Genomic DNA, 27,656 nt, shown 5'->3' with positions numbered 1-27,656 from the left:
GGGTGTGCGAAATGCTTCTGCCCAATGCACTGACATTTATATTTGAATTTATTTATAATAAAATATATAATATGTTGTTCGGTCGTTAAGTCGTGTCCGACTCTTCGTGACCCCATGGACCATAGTATGCCAGGCCTTCCTGTCCTCTGCTCTCTCCCGGAGTGTGCTGTTAATATATTAAATATATAATATATACTGTTAATATATTAAAAAAAACCCTAAGCGGCTCACATTAAAAAATGCAAATATATATTATAGATATATAATATATCTTATTAAAAATAAGATTATTTATCTTATTTTTAAATAAGATAAAAATAAAAAAGCATTAAAAACATTTTTTTTTAAAATGCTGCTTTTTTCCGTTCTCTTCTTTAAGAAGCTCTTTGGGGGAGGAAAAAACCGCCCAAATAGTCCCGGAAGTGATCCTCCGTGTTCATCTGTCCTTTCAAGTCTATGGGATAACGCTCCCGTCCATCTCCCCCTCGAGCGCCCGCCGCTCTCTCCCCTCCGTCTCTATGGTGGCTTCCTTCTCCTCCTCAGGCTTCTAGCCAATGGCCGCCGCCGCCATGCTGCCCGTCGCATCCGGGTCCCGCAGCTGCGCAAGCGCAGTGCGGCCTAGCGGGAACGACGACGACGGCCCTCAGGGAGGGGGGGAAGCCTCGCTCCGTGCGGCGGCCGCGGTCAAGATGGCGGCTGAAGGACCCGAGGCGCCGGCCAGCCCCAGCCGCGGCGGGGCAGAAGGCGGCGAGGGCCTCCCGGGGGCGGAGGCGGCCGGTGAGAGGGGGCCGCGGGGAGCGAGGCGGCCGTGGGTCACGCGCGGTGGGTCACGCCTGCTTCAGGATTGGCCTGACCGGGGCGGCCTCGGGCAAGGGAGGGAGGTTTCGGGGCGTGGAGCTCTCGTGGGTCCGCCGAGGAGGCCTGGCTTGCTGGACCCGACCCTCCCCGCTCAAAAAAACCCACACAAACGGGTTTGTCTAACCCAGTGCCCAGCTTCCAACGACGGACAGCCAGCGTGCCCCATGGGAAGTGGATAAGCATGGCATGAAAGAGGGTGGCCGCCCCCTTGGCCTTCGCTCCCGGGGCCTGCTCCTTCTGCAGGTACACTGCTCCTGAACGGGGGAGCTCTGCCCTAGAACCGAAGAACATCCGAAGAACATCACAATTCCCTGGGGAGGCGGGGGGCTCTCCCACCCTGGGGGCATTCAAGAGTCTGCCAGGGATGCTCTGGCTTGGATTCCTGCCTTGACCAGGGGGCTGGACTCGATGGCCTTGTGGGTCCCTTCCAACCCTACGATTCTCTGATTCTAGCCCTGCAGAATCAGACCAAGGGCTCATCTAGTCCAGCGTTCTGTTCACACAGTGGCCAACCAGCTGCTCACAGGGAAAAAAACACAAGCAGGGCACGAGCGCAACAGTCCCCTCCCACCCATGTTCCCCAGCAACTGGTGCACATAGGCTCACTCCTTCTGATGATGGAGGTAGCACATAGCCATCAGGACTAGTAGCCATTTGATACCCTTTTCCTCCAGGAATTTGACCTGGCATTTTCGCCAGGAATAACTCCCTTTCAAGCCATCCAGATGGGTGGCCATCACTACATTCTGTGATAGCAAATTCCATAGTTTAACTCTGCGCTGTGTGAAGAAGCCCTTCCGTTTATCTGTCCTGAATCTCCCACCAGTCAGCTTTAGTCCTCGGCTGTTGTGGTGCAGAGTTGCGTGTGGGCCTGGCTACCCCCACAGATTTATGTTGGGACATAATGCTTCGAAACCTCCCTCCCTCCCCAAAGGGCAGTCTTAACATCCACCCCGTCCTTTGCATGTATACTTGGAAGTAAATTCTTGCTGTGTTTAGGGGGGCCTGGTCTCTGGGAAATGTGCATAGGAATTGCAACCTGAGGCTGCAATCCAATGCCCATTTACTTGGAAGTAAGCTCCATTGAACTCAGTTGTGTGTATGTCTGAACATACATTTATTTATAGCATTTTTAGCCAAAAAGGTTCCCAAGGCCACTTACAAAGATATTTCTTAGGGCAGTCCTTACCCACAGGCGTACAGTTTAAAACCTTGACTCAGAAGGAAAGGGGGTTGGGTGGGAGGGAGAAAAAAAGCAATTTCAGGCACTAGATTCTTAGTTGAAAAGTTCAGCAGGTCATGGATACAGCGAAAGGGCTGCTGCTTCCTCTCCCTCTCATGGCTTCTGCTGTTTTCTCCCTCTGATGGCCATGCATAGATTTGCACTGTAAGTCTTGGATCCGGTTTCCAGAATCAGCCAGCCGGAGGCCTCTCTGAGCCTCACAAACGGCATCAACACAACAGCCTTGCTCAGCTGCTTGACCCCAAGCCGTTAGTGCTCAGAGATAGACTACTTAACATAGAAGTTCTGTATTGATCACGTGGCTAGGTCTGGCTATTACCATGATCCATTTTTAATTCATGTAGTACAATATAAGCTGTTAAAAGAATGTATGAAGAACTGCCCAGAGGTCTGTCAAGTTGAGTAATTCTGTTTCCAGTGACAGCCGGGCGGGTGCCTCTGGCAAGCTGTGAGCCTGAGTGTCAAGGAGGAGTGTAACCCCATCCAGCACACCTGTAGTCCCCGGATCTTCCTTTCGACTAATCAGGCACAGCTCTGACTTGTCTGGATTACGCTTCAATTTGTTCACCTTCATCCAGGCCATTACTGACACCAGACCTTGATTTACAACTAGAACAGCTTCCTTGGATTTAGATGGAAAGGAAGGTTCTCTCCTCTAGTAGCTCACCTGGCTTCTGTTCTGGGTGGAAGGGGGGACAGAGTGCTCCGTCCCTCCTCTGCCAGCCCACTTACTTACCTGCATGGAATTCCCTGCATTCACCTGCTTATGGCAACCAGATGAGTGTTTAATACAAGGCTGAGATACAGTAATGATGGACAGCTCCATCAACCATTATTAACCATGAGAGTGGAGAATGGTACATTCATGCCTGGAGGGGGACAGAAGGGGGAGGAGCTGGGCAGTGGTAGAGACAGACATTATTTTCGTGCTCTGCTTGCAGGTTTCCCAGAGGCAACTGGCTGCATGTTGTCCAAAACAGACTGCTGGATGAGATGTATTTTTGTTTTGATCCAGGAGAGGCTAACCATCTTGTTGAAGCCCCACCCCATTAGCATGTGCAATATAAAATGCAGAACAGAAGAAAGCAGAACCTTCCCCCAGGGGTTCAAATCTAAATAGAAGCTTTCTGCCACAAGATGTGGTAATTGCCAGTAGTTAGATGACCATTGTGTAAATTAATTTGACAAATGCTTAGTAGCTTAATCATCTGTCTTCTAACAAGTTGGCCAATTGATTCAATCTCTTGACCGCCTGTTGACTACTCTCATGGCAATTTCTAGTGGTTAAGGGAACCTAGTGCAAAAGCTTTAGTTGAGGCAAAAGTGGGAATCTCCCACTTGAACAAAGGGAGCCATGCAAATAAACCCAGAAATCATTTTGTAAAAAAAAGACTAGTCTAAATGTACACATGTAACATACAGTAAGAAAAATGAAAAATGTTCTCTTCCAATTTACGAAAGCTTGCCTTTATTAACATAACGCTCTTCAAGTACCTGAAAAGTTGTCACAGAGAGGAAGGCCAAGATCTCTTCTCAATCATCCCAGAGTGCAGGACACGGAATAATGGGCTCAAGTTACAGGAAGCCAGATTCCGGCTGAACATCAGGAGAAACGTCCTGACTGTTAGAGCAATAGGACAATGGAACCATTCCCTAGGGAGGTGGGGGCTTCTCCCACACTGGAGGCATTCAAGACTAGGCTGGATAGCCACCTGTCAGGGATGTTCTGACTTGGATTCCTGCACTGAGCAGGGGGTTGGACTTGATGGCCTTGTAGGCCCCTTCCAACCCTACTATTCTACTATTCTATGATTCTGTGAAAATGCCTTATACTGAATAGAAGCGTTGGCCTCTCTAGTTCAGTATTGTCTGCAATGAGAGGCAATGGCTCTTCATGGTCTTGGGCAGAGGTTTCTCCCAGCCCAACTACCTGAGTTCCTTTTATAAGCTGGAGATGCCTGGGACTGAACCTGGGGCTTTGTGCATGCAGAGACTGAGCTATGAGTTCTCCCATCTCTTGGAGACAGTTCTTCATTATCACAGGTGACCAGACAGATACCTATTTAGAAGCCTGAGAGCGGTCTTCCTGGAGAAGGGGAACTGAGTGCCTTTTGGAGAATGCCTTTTCTGGTCAGGTGTGGGCTGTACGTACACTGAGCTGCAAAAATACTCAGCTGGGAAAAAGAATCTGTGTGTGAAGCAGAGAGAGCAAGCGCTACCTTTGCTTACAGACTTGAGGGGAAAGTTGGGCTGCTTTTCTTGGTATGACGTGCCCTAAGAAATGCTAGGTTTGTCATTGGGATGCTCCACATCCTTCCCATGCCCCTTCTACAGAGCAGTACAGACAGTCCTTAGCTTTGCTATCTGATGGTTGCCAAAACGACCTTCTAGAGGACTTCTCATTTCCTTATTTGCTCCTGAAACCTTCAGGCCCTGACCAGGAGGTGCTTCCTAAGCCAGCCAGCAACGGTGCTCCAAAGCCAGATGAGGCAACGCCAGCGCAAGGGTGCAACGGAGTCAGCCTAGAAGTCAGTGCTCCGGCCCTGCGACCTGAGCCTGCCAAGGAGGAGGTCCCACAGCCCCCTGCCCCCGACGTGATGACTCATGTGGCGCTCAGCATGCCCATGGAGGACCTCTCCATCACCTACCCTCTGGAGTTTGAGCGATACTGGAGGGCGGCTCAAGAGAACCCGCTTGACTTCACTGCGTGGACTGAACTGCTGCAGTATGTGGAGCAAGAGGTAGGCTGAGAGATTGTCCGTCTGCTTTGAGGGAAGCATCAGAGGTTACCTTGGGCACCAAGAGCAGAACTCTGCCCCAGGGCATCTTCTCCATTATGTCCCACCCTGCGCTCTAAAACAGTGGCCCAGTTTTGACATAACAGTAGGCCAGAGTTTTAGAGAACCCTGGCTTATTGTTTACAAACAGTATGCTTGTGCATGCTGCTCAGTCCTGATAAGCACGGCTTCCCTGGAACCCTGGCCTACTGTGACATATGAATTTGGCCGTTCTGTGGTGGCTCTGTTGAGGGGGCCACCATTATCAGTGATGCAACAGATGGCTACAAAGGAAAGAGCCTTCTTTGTAGTGGCCCCCCATCTGTAGAATGCCTTTCCTAGGGAGATCTGTCTGGTGTTTTCACTATATACATTTAGATGGCTGGTTAAGACCTTCCTCTTCCAGCAGGTATTAATTTCTAGTCTGGTGCTCTTGTTTATTAAACTGGCTTTTAAATAATTTTAATGTTTTTATATTTTCATTGATCTATTTACTGTGCTTTCTAGTGTTGTGGTTTTTAATGTGTTTTTTATGGTGATTATTTGCGTTTGTTTGTTTTTTTGCACTTGTTTTGGACTGAGTTGTACAGTTTTATAAATGTATTTTCATGTCTTGTACAGCACTTTAAGAGCATTGCCAGGAAGTAGGATAGAAATTAAATAATTCAGACGTTCCATCATCCCGTGCATACTCTGCAGAGTCCACAGTGACCAGGTTTGCATGTAATGACAACCCAGAGTATGGGCTGAGTATGGGTTGTCATTGAATCTTGGGTTGTCATTACGTGCAAACCCTACACTAAGATTTAACTATGGGTTATTAACCACAAACAACCCAGGAAGAGAACCCATGGTTTAGCGAGCGAACAGGGGGAGCAAACAGGAGTTGGCCAGGGGAGTGGCAGTGGTTGAAGAGACAAAGGAGACAAAGGAGACAGAGGCTAAGAGGTAAGTGGGCTGCAGGAAGCCCAGGGCGCTGCCCTTTATCCTTCTGACTGGCTGTGAGCTCACCAGGAGCTTCTGAGAGCTCCAACTGAATTGGAGGGGTGTGGCCTGAGTACTCCCAGCAGCTGACTGGGCGGGAAGCTTCAGTCTGTTTCCCGCCTCCCAGCTGAGCAGAGCAGAGCAGAGCAAGCTGCTCCAGCTGGTCCAGGGACTACAGAAGCAGGCAAGCTCCCAGAGAGCGAGCGAACAGGGGGAGCAAACAGGAGTTGGCCAGGGGAGTTCGGCAGGGGAGGTCAAGGGGGAGGCCCCTAACATTTTTTTTTTAACTAACTTTTTCCCATTTATTTGTCTTGTAACACACACTTCCACACCAGTGGGACTCTGCTTTTAACCTCTACTGAGTAGAGGAGCAGGCACAGGCTAGTCTAGAACAATCACAAAGCTAGACACAAAAAGGGAAAAGGGGCTATGGAAGGACAAGACTCTCCAGTGGTGGTGACCTGCAAGGTGTGTGCAATGTTTGTTTTCTTGCCTGAGAACAACATGGCCTACACCTGCAACAAGTGCAAGTTGATCACGCTGCTGGAGGAAAAAGTAAGTGGACTGGAGCGGCGACTGTCAACCCTCCGGGGAATAAGAGAACACGAAGAGTTCTTGGACAGAATGGGGGAACTACAGCAGCAAAGGGCAGACCAGAAGCTTGAAGAGCAACAGCAAGATGAGGCAGAAGTGGGAAATGCTGAGGAGAAGAAAAATGGAGTAGAGGATACTCCTTGGAAAACGGTGACAGTTAGGAGAAGAAGAACTAGACGCCACTCTGCACCAGTGGAAGCGGTGGAGCTGTGGAACCGATTCCAGGTACTTGCAGATGAGACTGGAGGACAGCCTGCAGAGGAAGAATCACAGGGGAACCTGCATGAGAGTGAGCAAGAGGCTAAAGGTCAGTCAAACAGAGGCGATGAAACCCAGGCCTACAAGAAGAAGAAGAGAAGAGTGGTAGTAGTGGGAGACTCCTTGCTGCGTGGGATCGAGACCCAAGTATGTCGCGAAGACCCGTGGACTCGCCAGGTATGTTGTCTCCCGGGAGGACAGATTAGAGACGTGACTGAAAGGTTGCCTGCACTCATAAAGCCCACTGACAGGTATCCCTTTCTTCTCATCCATGTGGGAACAAATGATACCGCCAAGCGGAGCTACGAAGAGATCACGTCAGACTTTGAAGCTTTGGGAAGGAAACTCAAGAACTTTGGGGCCCAGATAGTTTTCTCATCCATCCTTCCAGTAGTTAGAAGAGGGATAGAAAGGGAACGAAAAATACTCCGGGTGAATGACTGGCTACGAAGGTGGTGCCGACGAGAGAGATTTGGATTCTGGGACCACGGGCTATACTTCCTGGAAGATGGGCTGTTGGCTAGGGATGGGTTGCACCTCACAAAGGCTGGGAAGAATGTGTTTGGACACAGCATGAAGAACTTCATCAGGAGGGCTTTAAACTGAATCCTACGGGGAAGGGAGATGTAATGTTGGGGGTAACAATGGACGTAGGCGCATGCACTGCAATGGAGAGAACAGCGCTGATAGCGCCCAATAATAGTCTTCAGACACATGTAGGAAGAAAGCCAGACTATGAAGCACATGGTCTTCGATGTCTATATACTAATGCCCAGAGTATGGGAAACAAACAGAATGAACTTGAACTCTTAATACAGGAGGGAAATTATGACTTGATAGGTATAACTGAGACTTGGTGGGATGACTCTCATGACTGGAATACAGCAGTTGAAGGATATAACTTGTTCAAAAAGAACAGGAGGAACAGAAAGGGAGGCGGGGTTGCACTGTATGTGAAAAATACATATCTCTGCACAGAAATACAGGAGGAGGAGCTTGGTAGCCCCATCGAGAGCATCTGGGTTGAAATAAATGGAGCAAAGAATAAAAGGAACCTGGTGGTCGGAGTCTACTACCGGCCACCCAATCAAGGAGAAGCCAAGGATGAAACTTTTGAAAAGCAAATAGCCAATGTTTTAAGGAAGCATGATGTAGTAGTAATGGGGGACTTCAATTTCCCCGATATTTGTTGGGAGACAAATTCTGCCAAACATGGCCCCTCCAGGAAATTCCTGACTTGTGTGGCGGATAACTTCCTCCTACAGAAAGTAGAGGAAGGAACTAGAGGATCGGCTATCCTTGACTTGATCCTAACCAACAGAGATGACTTAGTGGATAAAGTAGCAGTTACAGGAACTCTGGGGGAAAGCGACCATGTTGTACTTGAGTTCTTGGTTCTAAGGGAAGCAAAAGCCGAGTGTACTCAAACGCGTACCCTGGATTTTAGGAAAGCTGATTTTAATAAACTCAGAACAATGATCAGTAAGGTCCCATGGCAAACAATGCTAGCGAGAAAAGGAGTCCAAGATGGGTGGGAACTTTTAAAAAAGGAAATTCTCAAGGCACAATCACAAACAATTCCAACAAGAAGAAAAGGTGGAAGACAACAGAAGAAGCCAATGTGGCTTCACAAAAAGCTTAGGGATGACCTGAAAACAAAAAAGGACACATATAAGAAGTGGAAAGAAGGCCAAGTAACAAAGGAAGAGTACAGGCAGGTAGCACAGAATTGCAGGGATGGCGTCAGGAAGGCTAAAGCGGAGAACGAGGTGAGGTTAGCGAGGGATGCTAAAAACAACAAAAAGGCTTTCTTCAGCTACGTGCATAGTAAAAGGCAGAGGAAAGAAATGGTTGTTCAGCTATTAAATAAGGATGGCAAAATGATAACAGAGGACAAAGAAAAGGCAGAGGTGCTCAATTCCTACTTTGGCTCAGTCTTCTCCCAAAAGAGGGTCTATGACCCCCCTGGCAAAGGCGAAGTACAGGCTGAAGGGGCAGGATTGCAGCTTGAGATCGACAGGCATATGGTCAAGGAACACCTCATTACTTTGAATGAGTTCAAATCTCCAGGGCCAGATGAACTGCATCCTAGAGTAATAAAGGAACTGGCAGAAGAACTCTCAGAACTGCTGTCTATTCTCTTTGAGAAATCATGGAGGACGGGGGAAGTGCCAGATGACTGGAGGAGGGCTAACGTTGTCCCTATCTTCAAAAAGGGTAAAAAGGAGGAACCTGGGAACTACAGACCAGTCAGTCTGACATCAATCCCTGGGAAAATTCTGGAGCAGATCATAAAGCAATCCATCTGGAAGCACCTTGACAACAATGCCGTGATTACTCGAAGCCAACATGGATTTGTCAAAAACAAGTCCTGCCAGACAAATCTGATCTCATTTTTTGATCAAGTCACCTCCCTTGTAGACCGTGGGAATGCTGTAGACATCATATACCTCGACTTCAGCAAAGCTTTCGACAAAGTGCCCCATGATATCCTGATGAGCAAACTTGCTCGAAGTGGGCTAGATGAAACAACGATCATGTGGATCCACAGTTGGCTACAGAATCGGACTCAAAGAGTGCTTATCAATGGGACCTTCTCAAGCTGGGGAGAGGTAACGAGCGGGGTACCGCAGGGCTCAGTCCTGGGCCCAGTGCTCTTCAACATTTTTATTAATGACTTGGAGGAGGAGGTGCAGGGAATGCTGATCAAATTTGCAGATGACACAAAATTGGGAGGGATAGCTAATACTTTGGAAGACAGAAACAAAATTCAAAGTGATCTGGATAGACTGGAGTGCTGGGCAGAAAACAACAGAATGGCATTTAATAGGGACAAATGCCAAGTTCTGCACCTAGGAAAAAGAAACCAAATGCACAGTTACAAGATGGGGGATACGTGGCTCAACCACACTACGAGCGAGAAGGATCTTGGAATTGTCGTCGATCACAAGCTGAATATGAGCCAACAATGTGATGTGGCTGCAAAAAAGGCAAATGCTATTTTGGGCTGCATTCATAGAAGCATCGCTTCCAAATCCCGGGAAGTACTAGTTCCCCTCTACTCAGCACTGGTTAGGCCTCATCTGGAGTACTGTGTCCAGTTCTGGGCACCACACTTTAAGAAGGATGCAGACAAGCTGGAGAGGGTTCAAAGGAGGGCAACAAAGATGATCAGGGGACTGGAAACAAAGCCCTATGAAGAGAGACTGAAAGAACTGGGCATGTTTAGCCTTGAGAAGAGAAGACTGAGGGGAGATATGATAGCACTCTTCAAGTACTTGAAAGGTTGTCACAGAGAAGAAGGCCAGGATCTCTTCTTGATCATCCCAGAGTGCAGGACACGGAATAATGGGCTCAAGTTACAGGAAGCCAGATTCCGGCTGAACATCAGGAAAAACTTCCTGAGTGTCAGAGCAATACGGCAATGGAACCAATTACCTGGGGAGGTGGTGGGCTCTCCCACACTGGAGGCCTTTAAGACGAGGCTGGACAGCCATTTGTCAGGGATGCTCTGACTTGGATTCCTGCATTGAGCAGGGGGTTGGACTCGATGGCCTTGTAGGCCCCTTCCAACCCTACTATTCTATGATTCTATGATTGTTGGGTTGTGAACTCTGGGCTGCACTGTGGGCTTAACAACCCATAGTGCAGGGTTTGCATATAACAACAATCCACAGTTCAATGACAATGCATACTCAGCACATATTCTGAGTTGTCTTTACGTGTAAATGTTTGGCTTGGATTGCTGGTGTTTGTGGTTTAGATTGATCTAACTTTATTTTTAAATTGGATTTTTTAAAAATTCAGTTGTACTACAAATTTCTATTTTCGTAAATCAGGTTTTAGAAATAACGCAGATTAAAAAGGGAATATTATGTTAATATAAACATGTTAAAGCTCACACACATAATCTCTTAAAACTGAATGACTCACTGAGTTAAAGGCTGTTTTTCTACTTAAAATATAGAATCTTTGGGAGGAGAGGGGTCTGATCTGAGTTCACGTATTAGAAGTGACACTAGAATTCATTTTATTGTGGGCTTTCTACTGGGCCTGGAGGCACTGCCAAGTCGTCATTGATAAGGCGATTCAGGAGATGCCTGAATCTCCTGTATCTACCAGGATTATCCACCAAGCCCACGTGGTCTCTCACTGGGTTTGAGAGAGAGGGCAATGCAGAGCAAGTCTCTCTCATTGCTCCTGCAAAAGCTCAGCACAAAATAGACTACCCCATTCTCTGCACTTGTTGAAGTAGAGTCTTGTCTTGTATGTCTGGCACAGTAAAAGACCCCTTCCCACCCCTGAGTTCCTTGCAGTCTTGTGGAGTGGAGAGGATGTTTGGGTGCCTCCAGCAGGGGCATTTTCCAGAGGAGGAGGAGTCTCTGCTGCATTTGTGGACTCTTGTGGACCCTTGTGGACCCTTCCAATGCAGAGCAATGTAATGGGGGATGGGGTGGAATAGGGCTGACAACTGTATGTGGCTTGGGCAGCGTGGAGCCCCCTTGTGCGTCCTCAGAAAGCAAAGTGAGTGTTTTCTGGAAGTGGGGGAGAGGACACTTCCACGTGCCTTCCCATGCCTCCCTCAGCAGCTCTGTTCTACACAAGATTAAAAGAAAAAATACTTCATCTCTGCTTCCTGCAACTCCCTTGCCTAGAGCTGATTTTGGTCCCACAACGCTTGGATTGAATTGTGTAGGAGGGCAAATCAACCATTCCTAATTAGTGTGAGACTTAACAGAGTGAAGCACAACTCATCTGATTAATGGCTGTCAGGAGACGTAGCTGTGCAGGATGGAAATGCTTGAGCCTCCTTTTGTGAGGCCTCAATCCACCAGAGTCCCACAGCATCTTACAAACAAAACCAGTTCCTTCTGGCAGGGAGCTTTGTAGCAAGGCCTCCTTTCTCAGCTATGGGGCTCCTTGTTGCTGCTTTAATCAAATGCAGCCTCTGTCTCTGGATGCCGCTTTGAACGTGCACCCAGGCCGCCCCCTCCTCGTTAAAGTGCCTAATGTTTACTAAACACTGTACAAAGTTTAAAGAGTACATGAAAATCCCAGCCCACAAGCAGACCATAACCGAACTAATGCTGAAGGAAAAGGGAATGGGGAGGAAAGCAAGCAAAGTCAGGTGCCAGTTCTTTGGTATTTATTTATTTAATAAATTTTTGTATTTATAAGGTTAACAGCTCTTGACAATGAACTGAAGACAAGACTAATATTTACATCTAATTGGAAATGTAGGCTACACCTGTGGATTTTTCTCTCCCCGCCCCAATTCTACTTCCAGATCACACCAGTGTTTCAGAAAGGGCTGAACCTCAGCAGTAAAACACCCACTTTGCTTGTAGAAGGTCCCAGGGTCATCTTCAGATAAAAGGATCTGGCTAACAAGGCTGGGATACCTTGGAAAGCCACTGACAGTCAGAGAAGACACCCGTGTTCTAATTTATCCTAAGGCAGATTCATAAGTTCACAGGGTATTTTTCTTATCTGTGGGCATGTATGCACTTATGGGACCTTATTCTTCTGCCTAGACTCGCCCCCATTTTAACAGTGGCAGGCTGTGCTTTTGCATGTCCAGCTCAATCTCTTTTTAAACCACCAAAGCCTTTTCTCTTTACTGCTCCTGCAGAATCACATCTATGCAGCCCGCAAAGCCTTTGACAGCTTCTTCATGCGGTACCCGTACTGCTACGGCTACTGGAAGAAGTATGCAGACATGGAACGTCGCTTTGACTTCATTAAGGAGACAGAGGAGGTAATGAGATGCAAGCTTGCATGTTTGCTCTTGCTCGTGTGTGTCCCCCCCACTTGATCCACCCAATTCAAACCACTGTGTACCATAAGAGGGAACTGTGCACCCCTTAAAGGCTCAAGATACCTTGAGCGAGTGAGATGAGCCACTTCATGCAACAAGGATGGCAAAACATCTCAGGCTTGAGCCAGTTTTCGTGCCTATGGTGGGGGAGGAATGCCTTCTCATCAAATGTGGCAGATGTACTTTGAGCATGAAGCAGAACTCATCTGATCAAACTCCCCTAAATGAGAGTGCCACCCTGACAGCTTGTGTCTGCTTCTGGCAGTGCCTGCTTGTCAGAGGAAGAAGGGGATCCAAGATCTTAAGTGTGGAAGGGAGGAGGGGAACACACGCGCGCCCTGCGCGGAAAAAGGCACACAGAATGTATTCTTTCTCCTCTCTGCTGTCGCACAGGTTTTCCAGCGAGGACTGCAGTCTATCCCTCTCAGCATGGACCTGTGGATCCATTACATCTCCTTCCTTCAGTCCACTTTGGATATGAATCTCCCAGACTCCGCTCAGAAGATCTGCGGGTAGGTTGCATGAGCTTGGACAGCAGCTGAAATTCAGAGGTCATTTGGGGAAAGGCAAGGAGTTTTGCTGGGCACTGGATTCTCCCACTCTCTCCTTCTTGAAAGCCCTTCCCCTGGCTTCAGAAAGTTCACTCTGCATGGTTCCACAGCTCCCTTGAACCCTTGAAAGGTTGAAGATAATTCATGTTCTGACTGTCCTAGGTATCCAGGCCTAAACTGTTGGTCACCAGGACCCTGCCCACCCCCTTGCTGGTTTGCCCACTGTAGAGCCAAGCCACCCGGGGTGCCTTGACAACACGCTAACCAAACAAACCCCAGCTTCCGCACGCACGCACGCACCCTCAACTTGGAGCAGGGGAGAGTTGAGGATCGTAATACAACTGCCGGGATGATCCCAACCTAGCTCTGGGGTTGAGAGGAAGACTGGTTGCTTCAGGGGCACCACGCTTCAGGGGCACCACCACCACTTCCCATGCCTCCCCACTTGTAATTGGTTGGGCTGTGTTCGGGGAGCCCGGAGCGGCATCTGGGGGATTCCCATCCCTTCTTGGGAAGGGTGGAGTTTCTCCCTGACCTCATGCTTAGTCTCAGAGGTGCTTGGACTCTGGTGAGCACCCCGTGTGTGGCCCTACTTACAATAAGGGCACAATCCTATCGGGATAGGCGGCTGCCTCCGAACTTGGAGGTGGCCGCCTATCCAATGCAGGGCAGGAGCAGCGCGGAGGGGATTGTCCCCTCCGTGCTTCAGCTGCCCTGCATTCATGGCTAGACACGGCTGTATAGCCGCAGGAAGTTGGAGCGGGGGCATGGAGGGCAGACACTGGACGACGCACAGGAAGCATTGGAACGGCAGTTCCGCCCTCCCCACCCTGGCCTGCCCCCCCCCAGAACACCCTGTTTTCGCTGCTCCACGCTCCTCTTATGAGTGCCGGGCCAATCCACGCTGCCTACGAGGCAGCGCGGGAGGGGGTGGAGGTTGGTTCTCAGGGAACTGACCTCAGAGCACAGGCTCCAAGTTTGGTTCCCAGGAACCAACCTATCCTATGGCCATCCAGCTGCTGACTGGCAGCCATAGGATTGCACCCTAAGCAAGTCAAGATGAAACGTTCAATAGGAAGCCGATACAGAAAGGGAGGACTTGCCTAAAGTTGCATGGGATCTCAAGGAACTTACCTCCCCTTACCCTTGTCACAGGTACAAGCTACGTCTCCAAGTTATAAGTGAATTGCTCCTTCCGATAGCAGACTCAGGCAGTGAGTTGCAATGGCTGAGTAGCCAAAACTGCAGTAATATAACGGGGCACAAAAAGCCCAACCAGGATTGGGCATGCCCGGTGCCTATGGATTGCTAGCAGTTGGAAAAGAAAATGGGAAAACCTGTGGGTGGAATGGAATATGCTCATGGCTGGCTGGAGCTCTGCACCAGGAGCGCATGTGCTAGGGGGTGAGTCTACACGGCAAAGTTTTGTGGCATGTCCTACTTGTGAAACGAAGACAGTTCCCTTTTTAATTTGCTCTGCTCCTTGCAGCACCTTTGAGTCGGCTGTGGCTGCTGCAGGGGTGGATTTCCGTTCAGACAAACTCTGGGAGATGTATGTGGAGTGGCAGAGGGAGCAGGGCGACCTGAAAGCCGTCACCGCCATTTATGACAGAGTGCTCAGCACACCGACCCAGCTCTACAGCCACCACTGGGAAAAGTAAGTGGGGAGATGCGGATGCAGCAGTTGGCCATCTGCATATGTTTTCTGGGGGTAGAGGGTGTTCCGACAGTTTTTATATTTCTCAGCTAGGCTGAGAGAGACTGACTGGCTCAAGCTTAACTTGTTAGCTCTTGTGGCTGAGCAGGGATTTGAACCCAGGTCTTTGCGGTCTTAAGCTAACACTCTTCCCACTACGCTACACGGGCTGTCCTGCTGGCTCTTCACCGTTTGTGGGACTCAACCTGTCCGTTGCAGCCAGTGTCGTTTTAAACCTTTCTCAGCACTTGTGCTGGAGGACATGGCACAGAATCGGAAATGATGGAAGCGCCATTTGTGCCATCCTTATTCATCCTCACATCAGCCCTATAAGTTAGGTTCTGTTAGGCTGAGAAGTTTTTCCCTGTCGCCACACCCACTGAGTCTTGTTAGTTGAGCAGGAACGTGGGCCTTCTGCGTGTGACGTAGACGGTGACAAAGGCTCATCTTTAAATTTCATCTTGCGTTCCTAAATATATAGAGCCTTTCACGTTATCGCAGTAAGTCTTTTACCAACCCCAGAAGGGAAGCCACCAGTATACCCATATTGCAGATTGGAATGGAGGGCGAGAGGCAACACAGTGGCCTCTTCCTTGTGGCTTTCTTTGGACATCTTAGATATTTTGTAAGGCAGGTGCTTTGCTGTGCGATAAAGAAATCCTGAAAATTTAATTCACGACATGGCCTTAGGAAAGTGCCCCCCCCCCCCCCCCCCCCCGCCGCCGCCTCAACCACTCTTTCCCCGCGACATCCTGCGACATCGGGATGGTAATACACATCTTCATTACAGGGTTGTTGTAAACATTTTACTGAGATAACATACATAAAGTGATTTGAACAAGTATGGGAAGCCATTCGGCCAGCTGTTCTACACAGGAATCTCCCATTCTCAACAGCAGGGGTATAGGACAGCAGGCCCAGGGGCTTGGCCCTCTGGGTGTCCCCACAAGGCTGCGTGTCTTCCCCCTAGCCCAGCCCCTTTCCCCAAGCCACCAATTGTTTGGTGTTTCTGAGTTTTGCTTTGTTTTCCCCATTCCAAAAGATTGAAATTTGTCTCCTAATTCACTGACAGTAAGAGCTTTAAGCTAAAATAGGGTGGTAGTTGGCCTCACCCCTTTTGCCTTTGGCCCCGCTCACCACGAGAATGTGGCCCTTGGGCCAAAAGAAATCCCGCACCCCTGCTCTGCAGCGTCCAACCCCCATTGGCTCGAGCGGGTCAGGTAGCAGCTCAGCAGCGTGCGGCCTGCTCTGCCACCTTGCAAATAGCAGTGCTGCCATTTCCTTCCCTTCGTCAGGTTCAAGGAACACGTGGCCAGCCACCACCCCAGAGATATTCTCTCCACGGAGGAGCTGGTGTGGCTGCAGTCGAAGATGGTCTCCGAGACGGTGGCCAAGACCACTGAGATGGAGGCAGAGGAGGCTCCGCCCGGGGAGGACGTGCCACTGAAGACGGAAGCCCATCAGGAGGCTGGAGACGGGAGCCAGATGTTGGTGGGTGCCGGTGCTGCTGGCTGCCCCTCGTCCCTGGGGTGTCGCTGTTGTCGGGGCCTTCCCAGTTTCCGTATGCTGATCAAAGCTGCAACGTCGTGTTTAAATCCTGGGTGGCGGCAGCGACCGTGCCAAAATGGAGTCTGTAAGGCAAAGGGTTGGACGCTGGTCCCTTGTCCACCAGTATTTTGCTAGAGGGAAGGTCCTACCAGCACATGCGCTGCAGTGCCTGCGTTGCTCAGGCGTCGGCGTTCCTTGCTGCTCACCAAATCTTAACCAACCCTTTGTCCTGAACATGCAGCCAGTGGACCAGGCTTCAGCTTGTCAGTACAAGCATTGATCTTTGAGCTGATCCAGCAGGCAGTATTGGTGTTGGCTGCAATGTGCTCTTAAGCGTTCTTTTTCTTGACGTGGCCAAGCTAATTGCTCTTGGGTTTCAGGGGCCCCTGGACCAGGACAAGATCCGGGAACTCGTCCTTTCTATCCGCCAACAGATCCACGCCCAGAACGAGGCAGAAGTCAGCAAGCGCTGGAATTTCGAGGAAGGGGTTTGTATAACTGAACTGTGAGTCAGGGCTGATGCTCTGCCCTGTTGGGACAGGAATCTAGCAGTGAGCTTCTAAAAAGGCTCAGTCCCACCTGACAACTATACCTCTCTCTGCCACGCTTGTGTGGCATGTGAAAGAAGCAGGTCTCTGTGTTACCACAGATACAGAAATTGGCATCTGATATTCTCTGCTTCTTTAGTTTTATTTTAAAATCAAGTTTCTAGCCCTTATGGTCATGGAGTCGAGTCAGATATGTGCAGCCAGTGGCTGTAAAGTGCTGAAAGCTAGAGGGGTGCCAAATGGTTTTGAGAGGTCACTTGCAGAGCTCCTGGCCTGTCCCCTGTCAGCGAGGAGATTGATGTTAGCTCACTCAGCAGCCTGATGCCGTGGGGACCTTTGCCTGCCTTGGGGGCTGCTTGCTTGAGCGTTTGAGCAGAAAGGGAGGAGAGACAGGGGCAAGGAAGTGATACTGGAGTGCCTCTGCAGGCCTAAAGAGCCTTGTGGACTGGGCCTTGTGGTGCCGTGGAATAGATCTCCTGTCCTGTCTGTGCAATGAGAGCATCCATTCTTTTGCCCCTCGACTGAGCTCCTTCCCTTATGTAGTGTTGTTGCCCTTCCCTCTCCCCTCTGTCTGTTTTAGATCAAGAGGCCCTACTTCCACGTGAAACCGCTGGAGCGAGCCCAGCTGCGTACCTGGCGGGACTACCTGGACTTTGAGATTGCCAACTCCCCGCATGAGCGCACCATTGTGCTCTTTGAGCGCTGTGTCATCGCCTGCGCCCTCTATGAGGAGTTCTGGATCAAGGTGCTTCTTGCACGCCTGGCCCCCTCCACGTGTGCATGTCTGAATCCCCCTGACCACGCAGCGAATAGGGGTGGCGCCTCCTGTTCTCTGCCCTTCAGGCAGCCTCGGGCTGCGGTTAAAACTCCCCCCACTTATGAACAGTCTGTTGCACGGTCTCATCTGGAGAGTGCAAGCAAGAGACATCATCTTGTGGATGTCCCAAGTGTGTGTTCTGATGTAGTAGAAGGAACGCATCGCTGTATGGCTTGGCCCCGTGGATTCTCCAGTATGGGTTTCCGCAGGGGTCTGTTTTGTCCACCCACCCACCCCCCGGCTATTTACCATCTTTGTGAAACTGTTGAATGGGGTCATCCAGAGCTTGGGAGCACGTTGTCATCGGTATGGTGATGACATGCAGTCAGTCCAGGCAAGACCAAAGTGCTGTTAGTTGGAGGTTTTTCTGACTAGGTGAATGGTGTTTGGCATTTTCTGGATGGGGTTGCAGTCCCCCGGAAGGAGCAGGCTTGTAGCTTGGGGGTTCTCCTGGAGCGCTTTCTGATAGCTCCAACTGGTGGCCCTGGTACGGCCCTGTCTGGACAGGGACAAGCTGGCTTCAGTAGTATATGGTCTGGTAACTTTCAGAGTAAATGACTGCAGTGTGCTCTCTGTGGAGCTGCCTTTTAAAGACAGTGCAGAAACGGCAGCTTGTGCAAAATGCAGTGGCCAGATTGATAACAGAGACCAGAAGGAGCAGACATGTAACCCCGATCCTGACCTGCTTCCACTGGTTGCTTATACATTTCGAAGTCCAATTCAATGCTGTTTTTAATCCATAAAGCCTTCTACAGCCTTGGACTGCAATACCTGATGGTGCACCTCTTTCATTATGAACCTACCTATGTCCAGTTACCAACATCCAAGGCCCTGCTCCAAATGCTTCCTCCAAGTGAGGTTCACAAGGGAGATGACTTTTTTGGTGGTGTCCCCCCTCACCCCATCCCTGCTTATGGAATGATTTCCCCACCTGGTGTCAACAATGCCATCTTTTCGCACACCAGCTTAAGACTTTCCTCTCTTCCCGGGCATTTGATGTAATGTGTAGCAAGGCTCTCATACCATCACACTTGGTTGATTGGAGATGGAAAGGAGGGAGCAGAGTTTTGCCAAACCCCACTCATCTAAAGAAGGCTGTGCATGTTACAAGAGAGGGTTGGTTGCTCTAGCAGCAGCCAGTCCAGACAAATTGGGTTTGGGCAGGCTCAAGCTGAGCTGAGCTGAGGTGGGTGCAGGAGGTGAAAGGCACCTCCTCAGGCCCCAGGAGCAAATTGCTTCATTAACCCCATCTTGTGGTACATTCAGACTGATTTCATATCTCTTGCACACTTTCAGGATTTTAAATAAATAGTCTGCTTTGCCATGGAGCAAACCTTCTAACAAGCTTCTTTCGAATGCTTCTGCTGTTCTTATCTGCCTCCCCTTCTTAGAGAGTGCCCTGTACTTAAGAAAGTGCAAGAATTTCTGAAGAGAGGCATTTTAAACACACACACACGCCGTGTCAATTTGAGTGCACCGTAAAAGCTGCTCTAGAAGATGTCTGTCTTTGCCAGCTGACTTTAAAATCACTGTCTGCTTCTCTTGTCCCTTTTCCATCGGCTCCCCCTTTTCCAATCTAGTACACACGATACCTTGAGAACCACAGCACAGCTGGGGCCAGGAGCGTCTTCCAGCGTGCTTGCTGTTACCACCTCCCTCGCAAGCCCAACATCCACCTCCTGTGGGCAGCATTTGAAGAGAAACAAGGTGAGAAGGCAACCTTGCCTACATTTCCTGCTTCCAAGCCTGAGAAGCAGCTCATACCAAGCTGCCGAAATCTTTTCATTAGCTGCTGTAAGTGGGCTTGTAGGAGTAGGCAGGCCTTCAGGTTTCACAGAACTCTCCAGCAGCAAGAAATTTCTACAGCACTCAAAAAGTTGAAATACCAGCGTTTGTGTTGACTTCCAAACTGCGTACCGTGAGAAGGACTGAAGCGTGGTTTGAAAAACTAAGCCATAATGTTGTCTGCATTCACCATTCTCTTCCTGTCAGATTTGAGACACCCTGGGCAGCACTGATTCCTCTCTCTCCATCCTCAGACCTCTTTTCCTGCCTATATATTGGCAGGGACACCCTAAGAATGAGCTAGGATTCTCTGGAGTAATTTGTGAAACCGGGCATGGGGGAATACCAGAAGCATCGCTCATGGTCCAGAAAGCACAGTCCTATCCATTAAAGCAGGGGTGCCGAACCTGTCTTAGGCTGAGGGCCAAATTCCATTTCAGAGAAGCTTTTGATGGCCGCTGAAGGCAAAAGGGGTGGGCCAAAAAGCAGCATATTTTAGCTTAAAGCTTTCGCTGATGGTAACTAAGCCTTAGAGGCACAAAAGCTGGGAAACGACTAAATGAATGGTGGTTGGGGAAAGGGGTGGGGCCAGGCTTCTGGGGAACCCCAGAGGGCCAGATTGGGGCCTCGGGAGAGCTGGATTTGGCCCCCGGGGCTGAGATTCTGCACCCTGCCTTGAACTCTGACTGACCGGGCAAAGGGGAGGCTGGGACAGTGGGATGCAATGTGAAGTGGGCTCAACCCCCCAGTAGCTAGGAGACTGCTTGTCTGTTGTCATTGCTGAAATTGCAGAGGCTTTCTGGATTGGCTTAGATAATAAAAATGTGAACTAAACTCCATGAGCTCCTTGCACGCACCTGATGATGTTGTGTCTCTACCCACCCTCTCAGGAGAGGTGGAAGAAGCACGGCGCATCTTGAAAACTTTTGAGGACTGTGTGCCCGGCCTGGTCATGGTGCGTTTGCGGCGGGTGAGCCTGGAGCGCCGACTGGGGAACATGGAGACGGCCGAGACACTCCTGATGGAAGCCATCCGGGACAACGAGGGGATGCCCGTCTCTTCCTTCTATTCTGTCAAGCTGGCCCGACAGGTTTTGAAAGTGCAGAAGAACTTGATCAAAGCCCGGAAAATCCTCTTGGAGGCGTTGGAGAAGGATCCGGTAAAAAAAAATGGGACGTGTACGTGTGTGTGTGTGTGAGAGAGAGAGAGAGAGAGAGAATGAATCGATCCTCTTGTATGGGTTCTAAGGGGAATCTGGATAGTGATTGTGCAAGGCTGTATCTGAAAGAGGGAGCTGGGCTTGGTTTTTGTCTTCTGATGCCACTTTCTCTAGTCTTTCGTAGACTCAGAAAGGAAAAAACCTGAAATTTTGGGCTTCCTGAATCCTGGTTCATGCTGCTGATGGCAGTAGTGAAAACAGCATGTGGCCATGTGCACACGTACCTTCCTCAGGGCTCCTCTGCACCTCTTGATACACCAAAGGCAGCGTGATGTTTATTTGTCTGTACAATCGCTGTACTCACAAGTGCTTCCTGCGGTTATGACCCTTTTGAAATGGGAAGTACAAAACAGTCCTGAGCGCATTGAACTTCTAAAACATTAAAAGCCCCAAAGTTTCGGCCCTCTAAGTCACGCAGAAAGCTTTGGAGTCATTTGGTCAGAGCACGGCTAGCCCTTGCATCATAAAGTGCGAGGTGAATCCGTCCTTTTTGAGCAACAGCTTCCTGAGTGGGCGCCCTTTTCCATCCTCCCACCTGAAGCAGGGAAGCTGGTGTCTGTGTTTTGAGTTTTCCCTTCAGATGTGTAAATGTGTGGCACTTGAAGGCATAAAAGAAAAGGAGAAAATGGAGGACAGAACCAAAAGGAAGTCCACAAATGCATTGATGACCCCAACAGATGCCAAGAAACCACTTATTGAGATGGGGCCCAAGTCAGGGAGGATGTAGAAAGTTAGGGAATTGCTGGGCCAGGCCATTTGTTCATTTAGCTCAGTTTTGTCCACACCATTAATCTTCAGCTCATGGGACAGGACCTGCCATCAGCTTGCAGCTGTACCTCCATACAAATATATGGTAAAAACATATGGGCTGAGGGTGGGTCCTAAGTCTGAGAAGGTTGAAGACAATTGGTTCACGGACAGGCAGTGGCACTCCAAGGTTTCAGACAGGAATCTTCCCCAGTCATTTTGGAGTTCATTTCCGAGTGGAGATGACGGGGATGGAACCTGGGACCTTCTGCATGCAAAACAGGTGCTTTGCCACTGAGCTATGGCCCTCCTTTAGGCGCAGCTCTCTTTTTATTCTTTCACCAAGTGGTGTCTCCCAACTTTCACTATGTTCAATAAACCACAGGCCCTTGTGGCATCTTAAGTTCTAATAGGTTTATTGTGACGCACTTTTGCCGACTGTTACATGCATGAATTGTTATCTTCACTTGGCAGCGAGGGGGAGAGAGGAGATGTGCATGTGTTTTGCATAGAAATAGAGATCTGCACCTCTTCCATTTTCTTTCATTCATTTCCTCTTTTATTTCCATCTTTTGGTCCCACCGATCATGTTTCTTCCTCCATACGAGGGTATGTTTGTGTGGCTCTAGGTAATTTTTATATATACAACTCTCAACTAGAGATACACTTTGTGCATCAGATGAAGTAGGCTGTAGTCAATGAAAAGCTTCTGTCACAATAAATGTGTAACTTTTCGTTAAGGTATCACAAGATGAGTTCAGTAAGGAGTTTCCTAGCACCTGTTGAGGTATCTCCCTCTTTTTTTCCCTTGAAGACACCGAAACGGTGAGCAGGGAAGAGAAGGAAAGGGGTAGTCAATCAGCTACTGTCCATATTACATACGAATATACAAATAAAAAAAACGATTTTACAGCATTCCAAGTTTTGCAGTTGGAATCACCAGGGTTGATTTATTGCTGGCCAGATTTTTTATTTTGAACAGCATATTTTCTGGGTGCGGAATTTGACACGATGGTGGGGATGGTCTGTCTTTTTTCTTCTGGGTGCTGTCTGCTGACTCTTCTGAATGGTCTCTCCCCCTTCGGATGCAGGACAATGCTAAACTTTATGCCAATCTCCTGGAGATGGAGTTCAGTGCTGATGTCCGGCAGAACGAGGGCAATACTATGAGCAGCTTTGACCGAGCCCTGACCAGTGGCCTCCCCCTGGAGACCAAGATTATCTTCTCCCAGCGCAGAGTGGAGTTTCTGGAAGACTTTGGGTCTAGCATAAACAGGTAACGGCAGGGGGAGCTGTGTGTGTCTCTGGTTTGTGACGGCAGAGGCCAGAGTGTTTTCTGTCCCAACACACCTTTGCCTTTTCGTATCGCCAGCTTACTGACATCATACGATGAACATCAGAAACTCCTGAACCAGCAAACGATGAGGAAGAGGCTCCTGGAAAATGGGTGAGGAACTCCTTGACCGCTCCTGTTCTCAGTCTCTGGCCTTCTCAACCTGCGTGTTGTCATTGTAGGAGGAGGCAGGATTTTTGTTTGTAGAAACATTATTTTAAACTGGATGTGTGATTGCTGGTCATTTATTGTGGTTTGGAGAGATGTCTCCTGCCCATTGCATCGCCTTAGTATTGGTTTATTTTATTGCTGTTATTTATAGTTTTATGACTGGAGTTGTATTGTATTGATAGTTGTTTTTTTACTTTGTAAGCTGCTCTGCATGAAGTCATACAGAAAAACGGGATATAAATAAGTGCTTCCATCTGCAATATGGGAATAATGATACTGACCTCTCTTTCAGGTCCATTGTTAAAATTGCTCCTATCATGCAAATGATTTGAACACTTTTACAAACCTTGTCAGACAAGGGGAATCTCCAGCCTGCAGGGGTTCCCGCCCAGCTCACCAGCTTCTTCCCCAGCCCCTCTCCCTGGCAGGGAAATGCTCTTATATCAGATCAACAGCTGATTGGGGATAAGAACGTTCCCCTGCCAGGGAGACAGACCAAGGCCTGGGGAGGAAGTCAGCCCTGCTTACTTCTAAGGCTTGCCCCGCTTACTTGTGAGTAGATAAGCTGCCCATGCTTACTTCTGAGTGGAGATGTAGAGGCTGGTCCTGATTATTTCTGAGTAGGTTTCAAATGGGTAATCACATTTTGGTCCTGGCCAAAGATGGAGCGCAGCCCTTGTATTGCTTGCATGAGCCAGTGTGTCTCCTACCCTGTTTCTCAGATTTTTCAGGTTTTGTTATTGTTGGTTTAAACCAACAAGCAGCAGCATTTCCAGAACAAGGGAGACCATTTTGAGCAAAAGCCACACTTGCAAAATGCCCAGATTATTTAGAAGCCTACCATAAGGCCCGCCAGGTTTTTCTAGAAACATGGGTGCCTTCCACATGACGAGTGGATTGAATGACACTTCTTGGCTGAGACATCAGCCTGCACACCTTAGTTGCTGTTTTAAAAGCAACTGGCTGTTTCTTTCCATTTTCTGTGTGTGTGTGTGTGGGGGGGGGATTAGCTTCACAGTGGTAAGGATGATAACGTTGACTTACCTTACTGGGTTGCTGTAAAGATTATGACAAGATAGTGTGTGTGGTGTGCTTTGAAAGATTTAAAAGCACTACAGAAAGCCAGAAATGCTCTTGTGCCCATATTGCCTTCAGTGCTGAAGCAATGTGGCCAAGCTGTTCTACAAATAATTCTCAGATGCCTTGATTTGGAATGATGGCTGTTCATGGACAAGTACATACACCATTTGAATCGGTAGCTGATTTTGTACAAAATGGTATTCTGGCTGCAGAAACTGACTTTTCTGACAAAATGTGGGTGAGCCTTCTTGACAGAATAGTAACAGCTCTGATTATACAGTGGCATCTATCTTTCAGAAGCAGCATAAAGCTACTGCCTTTGAGTTGGCATCCAGTGATCTGGATTTAACAGAGGTGAATTTTAGCCTGTATTTATGGTAATAGGTTACGCTTGCAGTTTGCAAACATAGATTCCATGCCTAGCTGTTGCTGTAAATCACCCCTCTGGGGAAGCCACAGGAATTAAATCCTCGGGTGGTAAATGCAGCCAAAGATGCTCACTCTGTTCCAGGATGCTGGCTGACTGCACTTTTTAAACTTCCAAGCAGCGCCGACGAGGCAGATGAAAAAAGAATGAGACTTGAAGACGCTGCTGCTGGAGGCGGTAACCTCGCAGTTGCAACAACAGGCATCACACCCTTGATGGCAGCAGATGTGACCAACAGTGCGAGCGGAGCTTATAATTACAGCACTTGGTACCAGGTGAGTTGCTGGAGGCAGTATACATAAATGGGTTGCTGGAACCAGTTCACAAATAGCTTGCCAGGCAGCGCAAGCACGCACACACGTTGGCTTGGCTCTTAAATTGGTGTGCCCCAACACAGATTCAAGTTGGGCCACTTTGAGCAGTCTGCTTAATTTAGGCTTGTTCGTACTGGATTTTGGTTTGTCATGTCTACATGTGCAAGAAAGCTGGCCCATTTTCATGCATCTCTAAAAGTGCCTTCAATATTGACTAGGATAAACATTTATTTTTAAAAATAACTTCCTTGCCTGCATGGACAAGCATTTAGAGGAGATCTTATTGTCATGTGTGAAAACTAAAGCTGTCAACACATTCAATACATTAGTTGATTTAAACCATCTGCCTTTTAAACTGGCTAATTTAAATATATTTGCATATTAATAAAAGTGCCTTCAGTATTGACTGGAAGAAACGTTTGGCGTTAAAAACCACTTTGCCATTTAAAATGGCTGACAAAATATATTTGCATATTACCAAATTGTCACTATGGATACTTTTATTAAAACTCTGTTTTGTTCTTTTGTAAATATTTTATTCCAAAAACAGTTTTACAAGAGTAATAATAAATTAGTATAAAATCTGATATAATTCTTTTCAGTGTTGTAAAAGATTAATCACTTCTAGAATTGTTTTTGTAAATAATAGCAAACGATATACCTAATTTAAGCATTATTCCATTGAAGTAAAAAAAAATCCAAAAGTAACTTTAAAAAAATCAGGTAATCACTAGATTCAGAACATAGAAAAACCACATTCTGTTTTTGGAAGCAAGGAATTATTTTTGCAATAATTGGAGTCCAATTTATTATAAAACTGTCCTGTTGCTGTCGCTTTTGCTCTCATATAATGGCCTGGTTTGCATGTAACAGCAGCTCAGAGCATGGGTTGTTGAATCGTGGGTTGTTACGTGTGAATGAATCATAGGAGAGTAGGGTTGGAAGGGGCCTACAAGGCCATCGAGTCCAACCCCCTGCTCAATGCAGGAATCCAAGTCAGAGCATCCCTGACAGGTGGCTGTCCAGCCTCGTCTTGAATGCCTCCGGTGTGGGAGAGCCCAGCACCTCCCTAGGTCATTGGTTCTGTTGTTGTATTGCTCTAACAGTCAGGAAGTTTCTCCTGATGTTCAGCTGGAATCTGGCTTCCTGGAACTGGAGCCCATTATTCCGTGTCCTGCACTCTGGGATGATCGAGAAGCAACCCAGGAAGAGAATGCATGGTTTCTTGCTGGGTTGTGAACTCTGGGTTGTTCATGGTTAACAACCCAGAGTTAAACCATACTGCACGGTTCACACGTAATGACAATCCACAATTCATAACGCATGATTCAGCAACAACCCATACTCAGGGTTGCTGTTACGTGTGAACTAGCTTAGTGTGTTCATTTAGATATAAGAACAAAATCCCACATACTTTCCATCCATTTACTCATTGTAGTGAGTGAATTAATGATCTCCATTTTTTGCATATATAATTCTTAGAAACATAGAATAGTAGGGTTGGAAGGGGCCTACAAGACCATCGAGTCCAATCCCCAATTCTTGGTACTCTGACTATATAAGAAACTAGTTCTTTATGTTCCTGATAAACTGAATCATCCATATAATTTAACACAGAGAGAAATACTGGATCAGGTGGGATTTCATACCCTAATGTCTCATGATTTTTTTTAATAATATGGGTGCTTTTATGAGATATTGAAGTAAGTACTAAAATAAATCTATGTGGAAAACTTATCTACTGCAGCAAACCTGGTTGAAGGAATGGAGTAGGAGAGATGTTGTGGGTTAAAATTTTAATGTTCTGTAGCCTTTAGAGAAAGGGGCTTTTCCTTCACAGCTTCCATATTGTTAGCAGAACTATAGCAACTATGGATACCAGAATGCCTGGAACTACAACCAGTATTACCAACAGACCTGAAAGTGACTGGAGTGAGACACCTGCGCTATCTGTGGGACACAACAGAAGCTGCAGCTACATCTGCTTGATTCCCAAGTAGAAGCAAAATGAAGTCTGGTTGTGACCTGTCACCGCCTTCTCTGTGGCAGCTGTGGAGAAACTGAACTGCTCCCATCTTTTAAAAACTGGGTTTTCTCCTTTTTGATGTGTTGAGCTGCCTCACTAGCTATTAACGGCCATGATCTTTTGAGTTTCTAAGACTAGGGAACATGTTGCCACCAGCGGATCTGGTTGGAGGATCTGAAATCACTCATTCCATGCAGAGCTGAGATTGCTCACTACACAAGGGAGGCTGCCCCAGTTCTCCTGAGATCCTTTTGAAGACTGAGTGATCATGGACTGTGTCTGCCACAGGATCCTCGTACCATAATTCATGGAGCAAAAGTAATTTCAATTAAGCTGAGTTTTCTGAACTAGCACCTCTTTTTTGTAAACCTTTTCCCACTGTACATTTCATGTGTTGCAACTGTAAATAAAGAGGAATTAATTACATTGTCTCAGTGATGTAGAAGCAAAAAGGTAACCTTCGCATGGTAAGAATACGGCTTAGTCAAGGCTGTGTCTTGTTTTCAACACACATTGAGTTCATGCACCTTTGCGTGCCTGATTATTTTACTTAAGAGGGCAGGTGCAGCTAAAGGCCACTGCAATCTGTCAAGCTCAGTGCTGTAGCTACATGGGCTAGAACTGTTTGCGGAACTGCCTTTGGGCAGGAATTTTGTTCTTAGAGTTGAGACGTTCATGTGCTAGATTCTGTGCTACACAGGCACAATGTAACACGTGTAGCTGTGCCCATGTACTGAAGCAAGAAATTGCATTATTAAGAGCCAGAGTGTAATTCATTGCCTAGTGGCTAAGTTTTATAAAGGTGCCCACCTAAAGCTCTCCTACTCAACCCACTCCAAAAAGCCTAGAGTCCTGAACTCTT

General features: G+C 48.0%; 1 protein-coding gene across 9 annotated transcripts; it reads left to right on the top strand.

The window, feature by feature from the left end:
• The first annotated feature begins 671 nt into the window (after window positions 1–671).
• LOC146334242 (pre-mRNA-processing factor 39-like) lies at window positions 672–27,218 on the top strand. 9 transcript variants are annotated; one of them, XR_014786319.1, is made up of 14 exons: window positions 672–777; window positions 4,532–4,842; window positions 12,347–12,472; window positions 12,926–13,044; window positions 14,573–14,740; window positions 16,075–16,270; window positions 16,708–16,815; window positions 17,456–17,620; window positions 19,273–19,399; window positions 20,368–20,636; window positions 22,535–22,719; window positions 22,816–22,890; window positions 24,539–24,729; window positions 26,627–27,218. XR_014786319.1 is itself a non-coding variant. In XM_084824422.1 (14 exons), exons 1-14 carry the CDS (start codon window positions 690–692, stop codon window positions 26,687–26,689), a joined length of 2,154 nt encoding a protein of 717 aa, XP_084680548.1. In that variant the 5' UTR covers window positions 672–689; the 3' UTR covers window positions 26,690–27,218. The 9 variants fall into 9 exon arrangements, 6 of the variants coding, with proteins under 6 accessions (XP_084680548.1, XP_084680547.1, XP_084680551.1 ...); XR_014786321.1 differs by having other exon boundaries at window positions 26,624–27,218; XR_014786320.1 differs by having other exon boundaries at window positions 26,609–27,218.
• Window positions 27,219–27,656: the final 438 nt, after the last annotated feature.

This window comes from Heloderma suspectum, chromosome 17 (assembly GCF_057233095.1).
Source record: "Heloderma suspectum isolate Gila_16-S chromosome 17, 16-S_ref, whole genome shotgun sequence".
Lineage (NCBI taxonomy): Eukaryota > Metazoa > Chordata > Lepidosauria > Squamata > Helodermatidae > Heloderma > Heloderma suspectum.
This window is presented reverse-complemented; position numbering and strand designations above follow the sequence as displayed.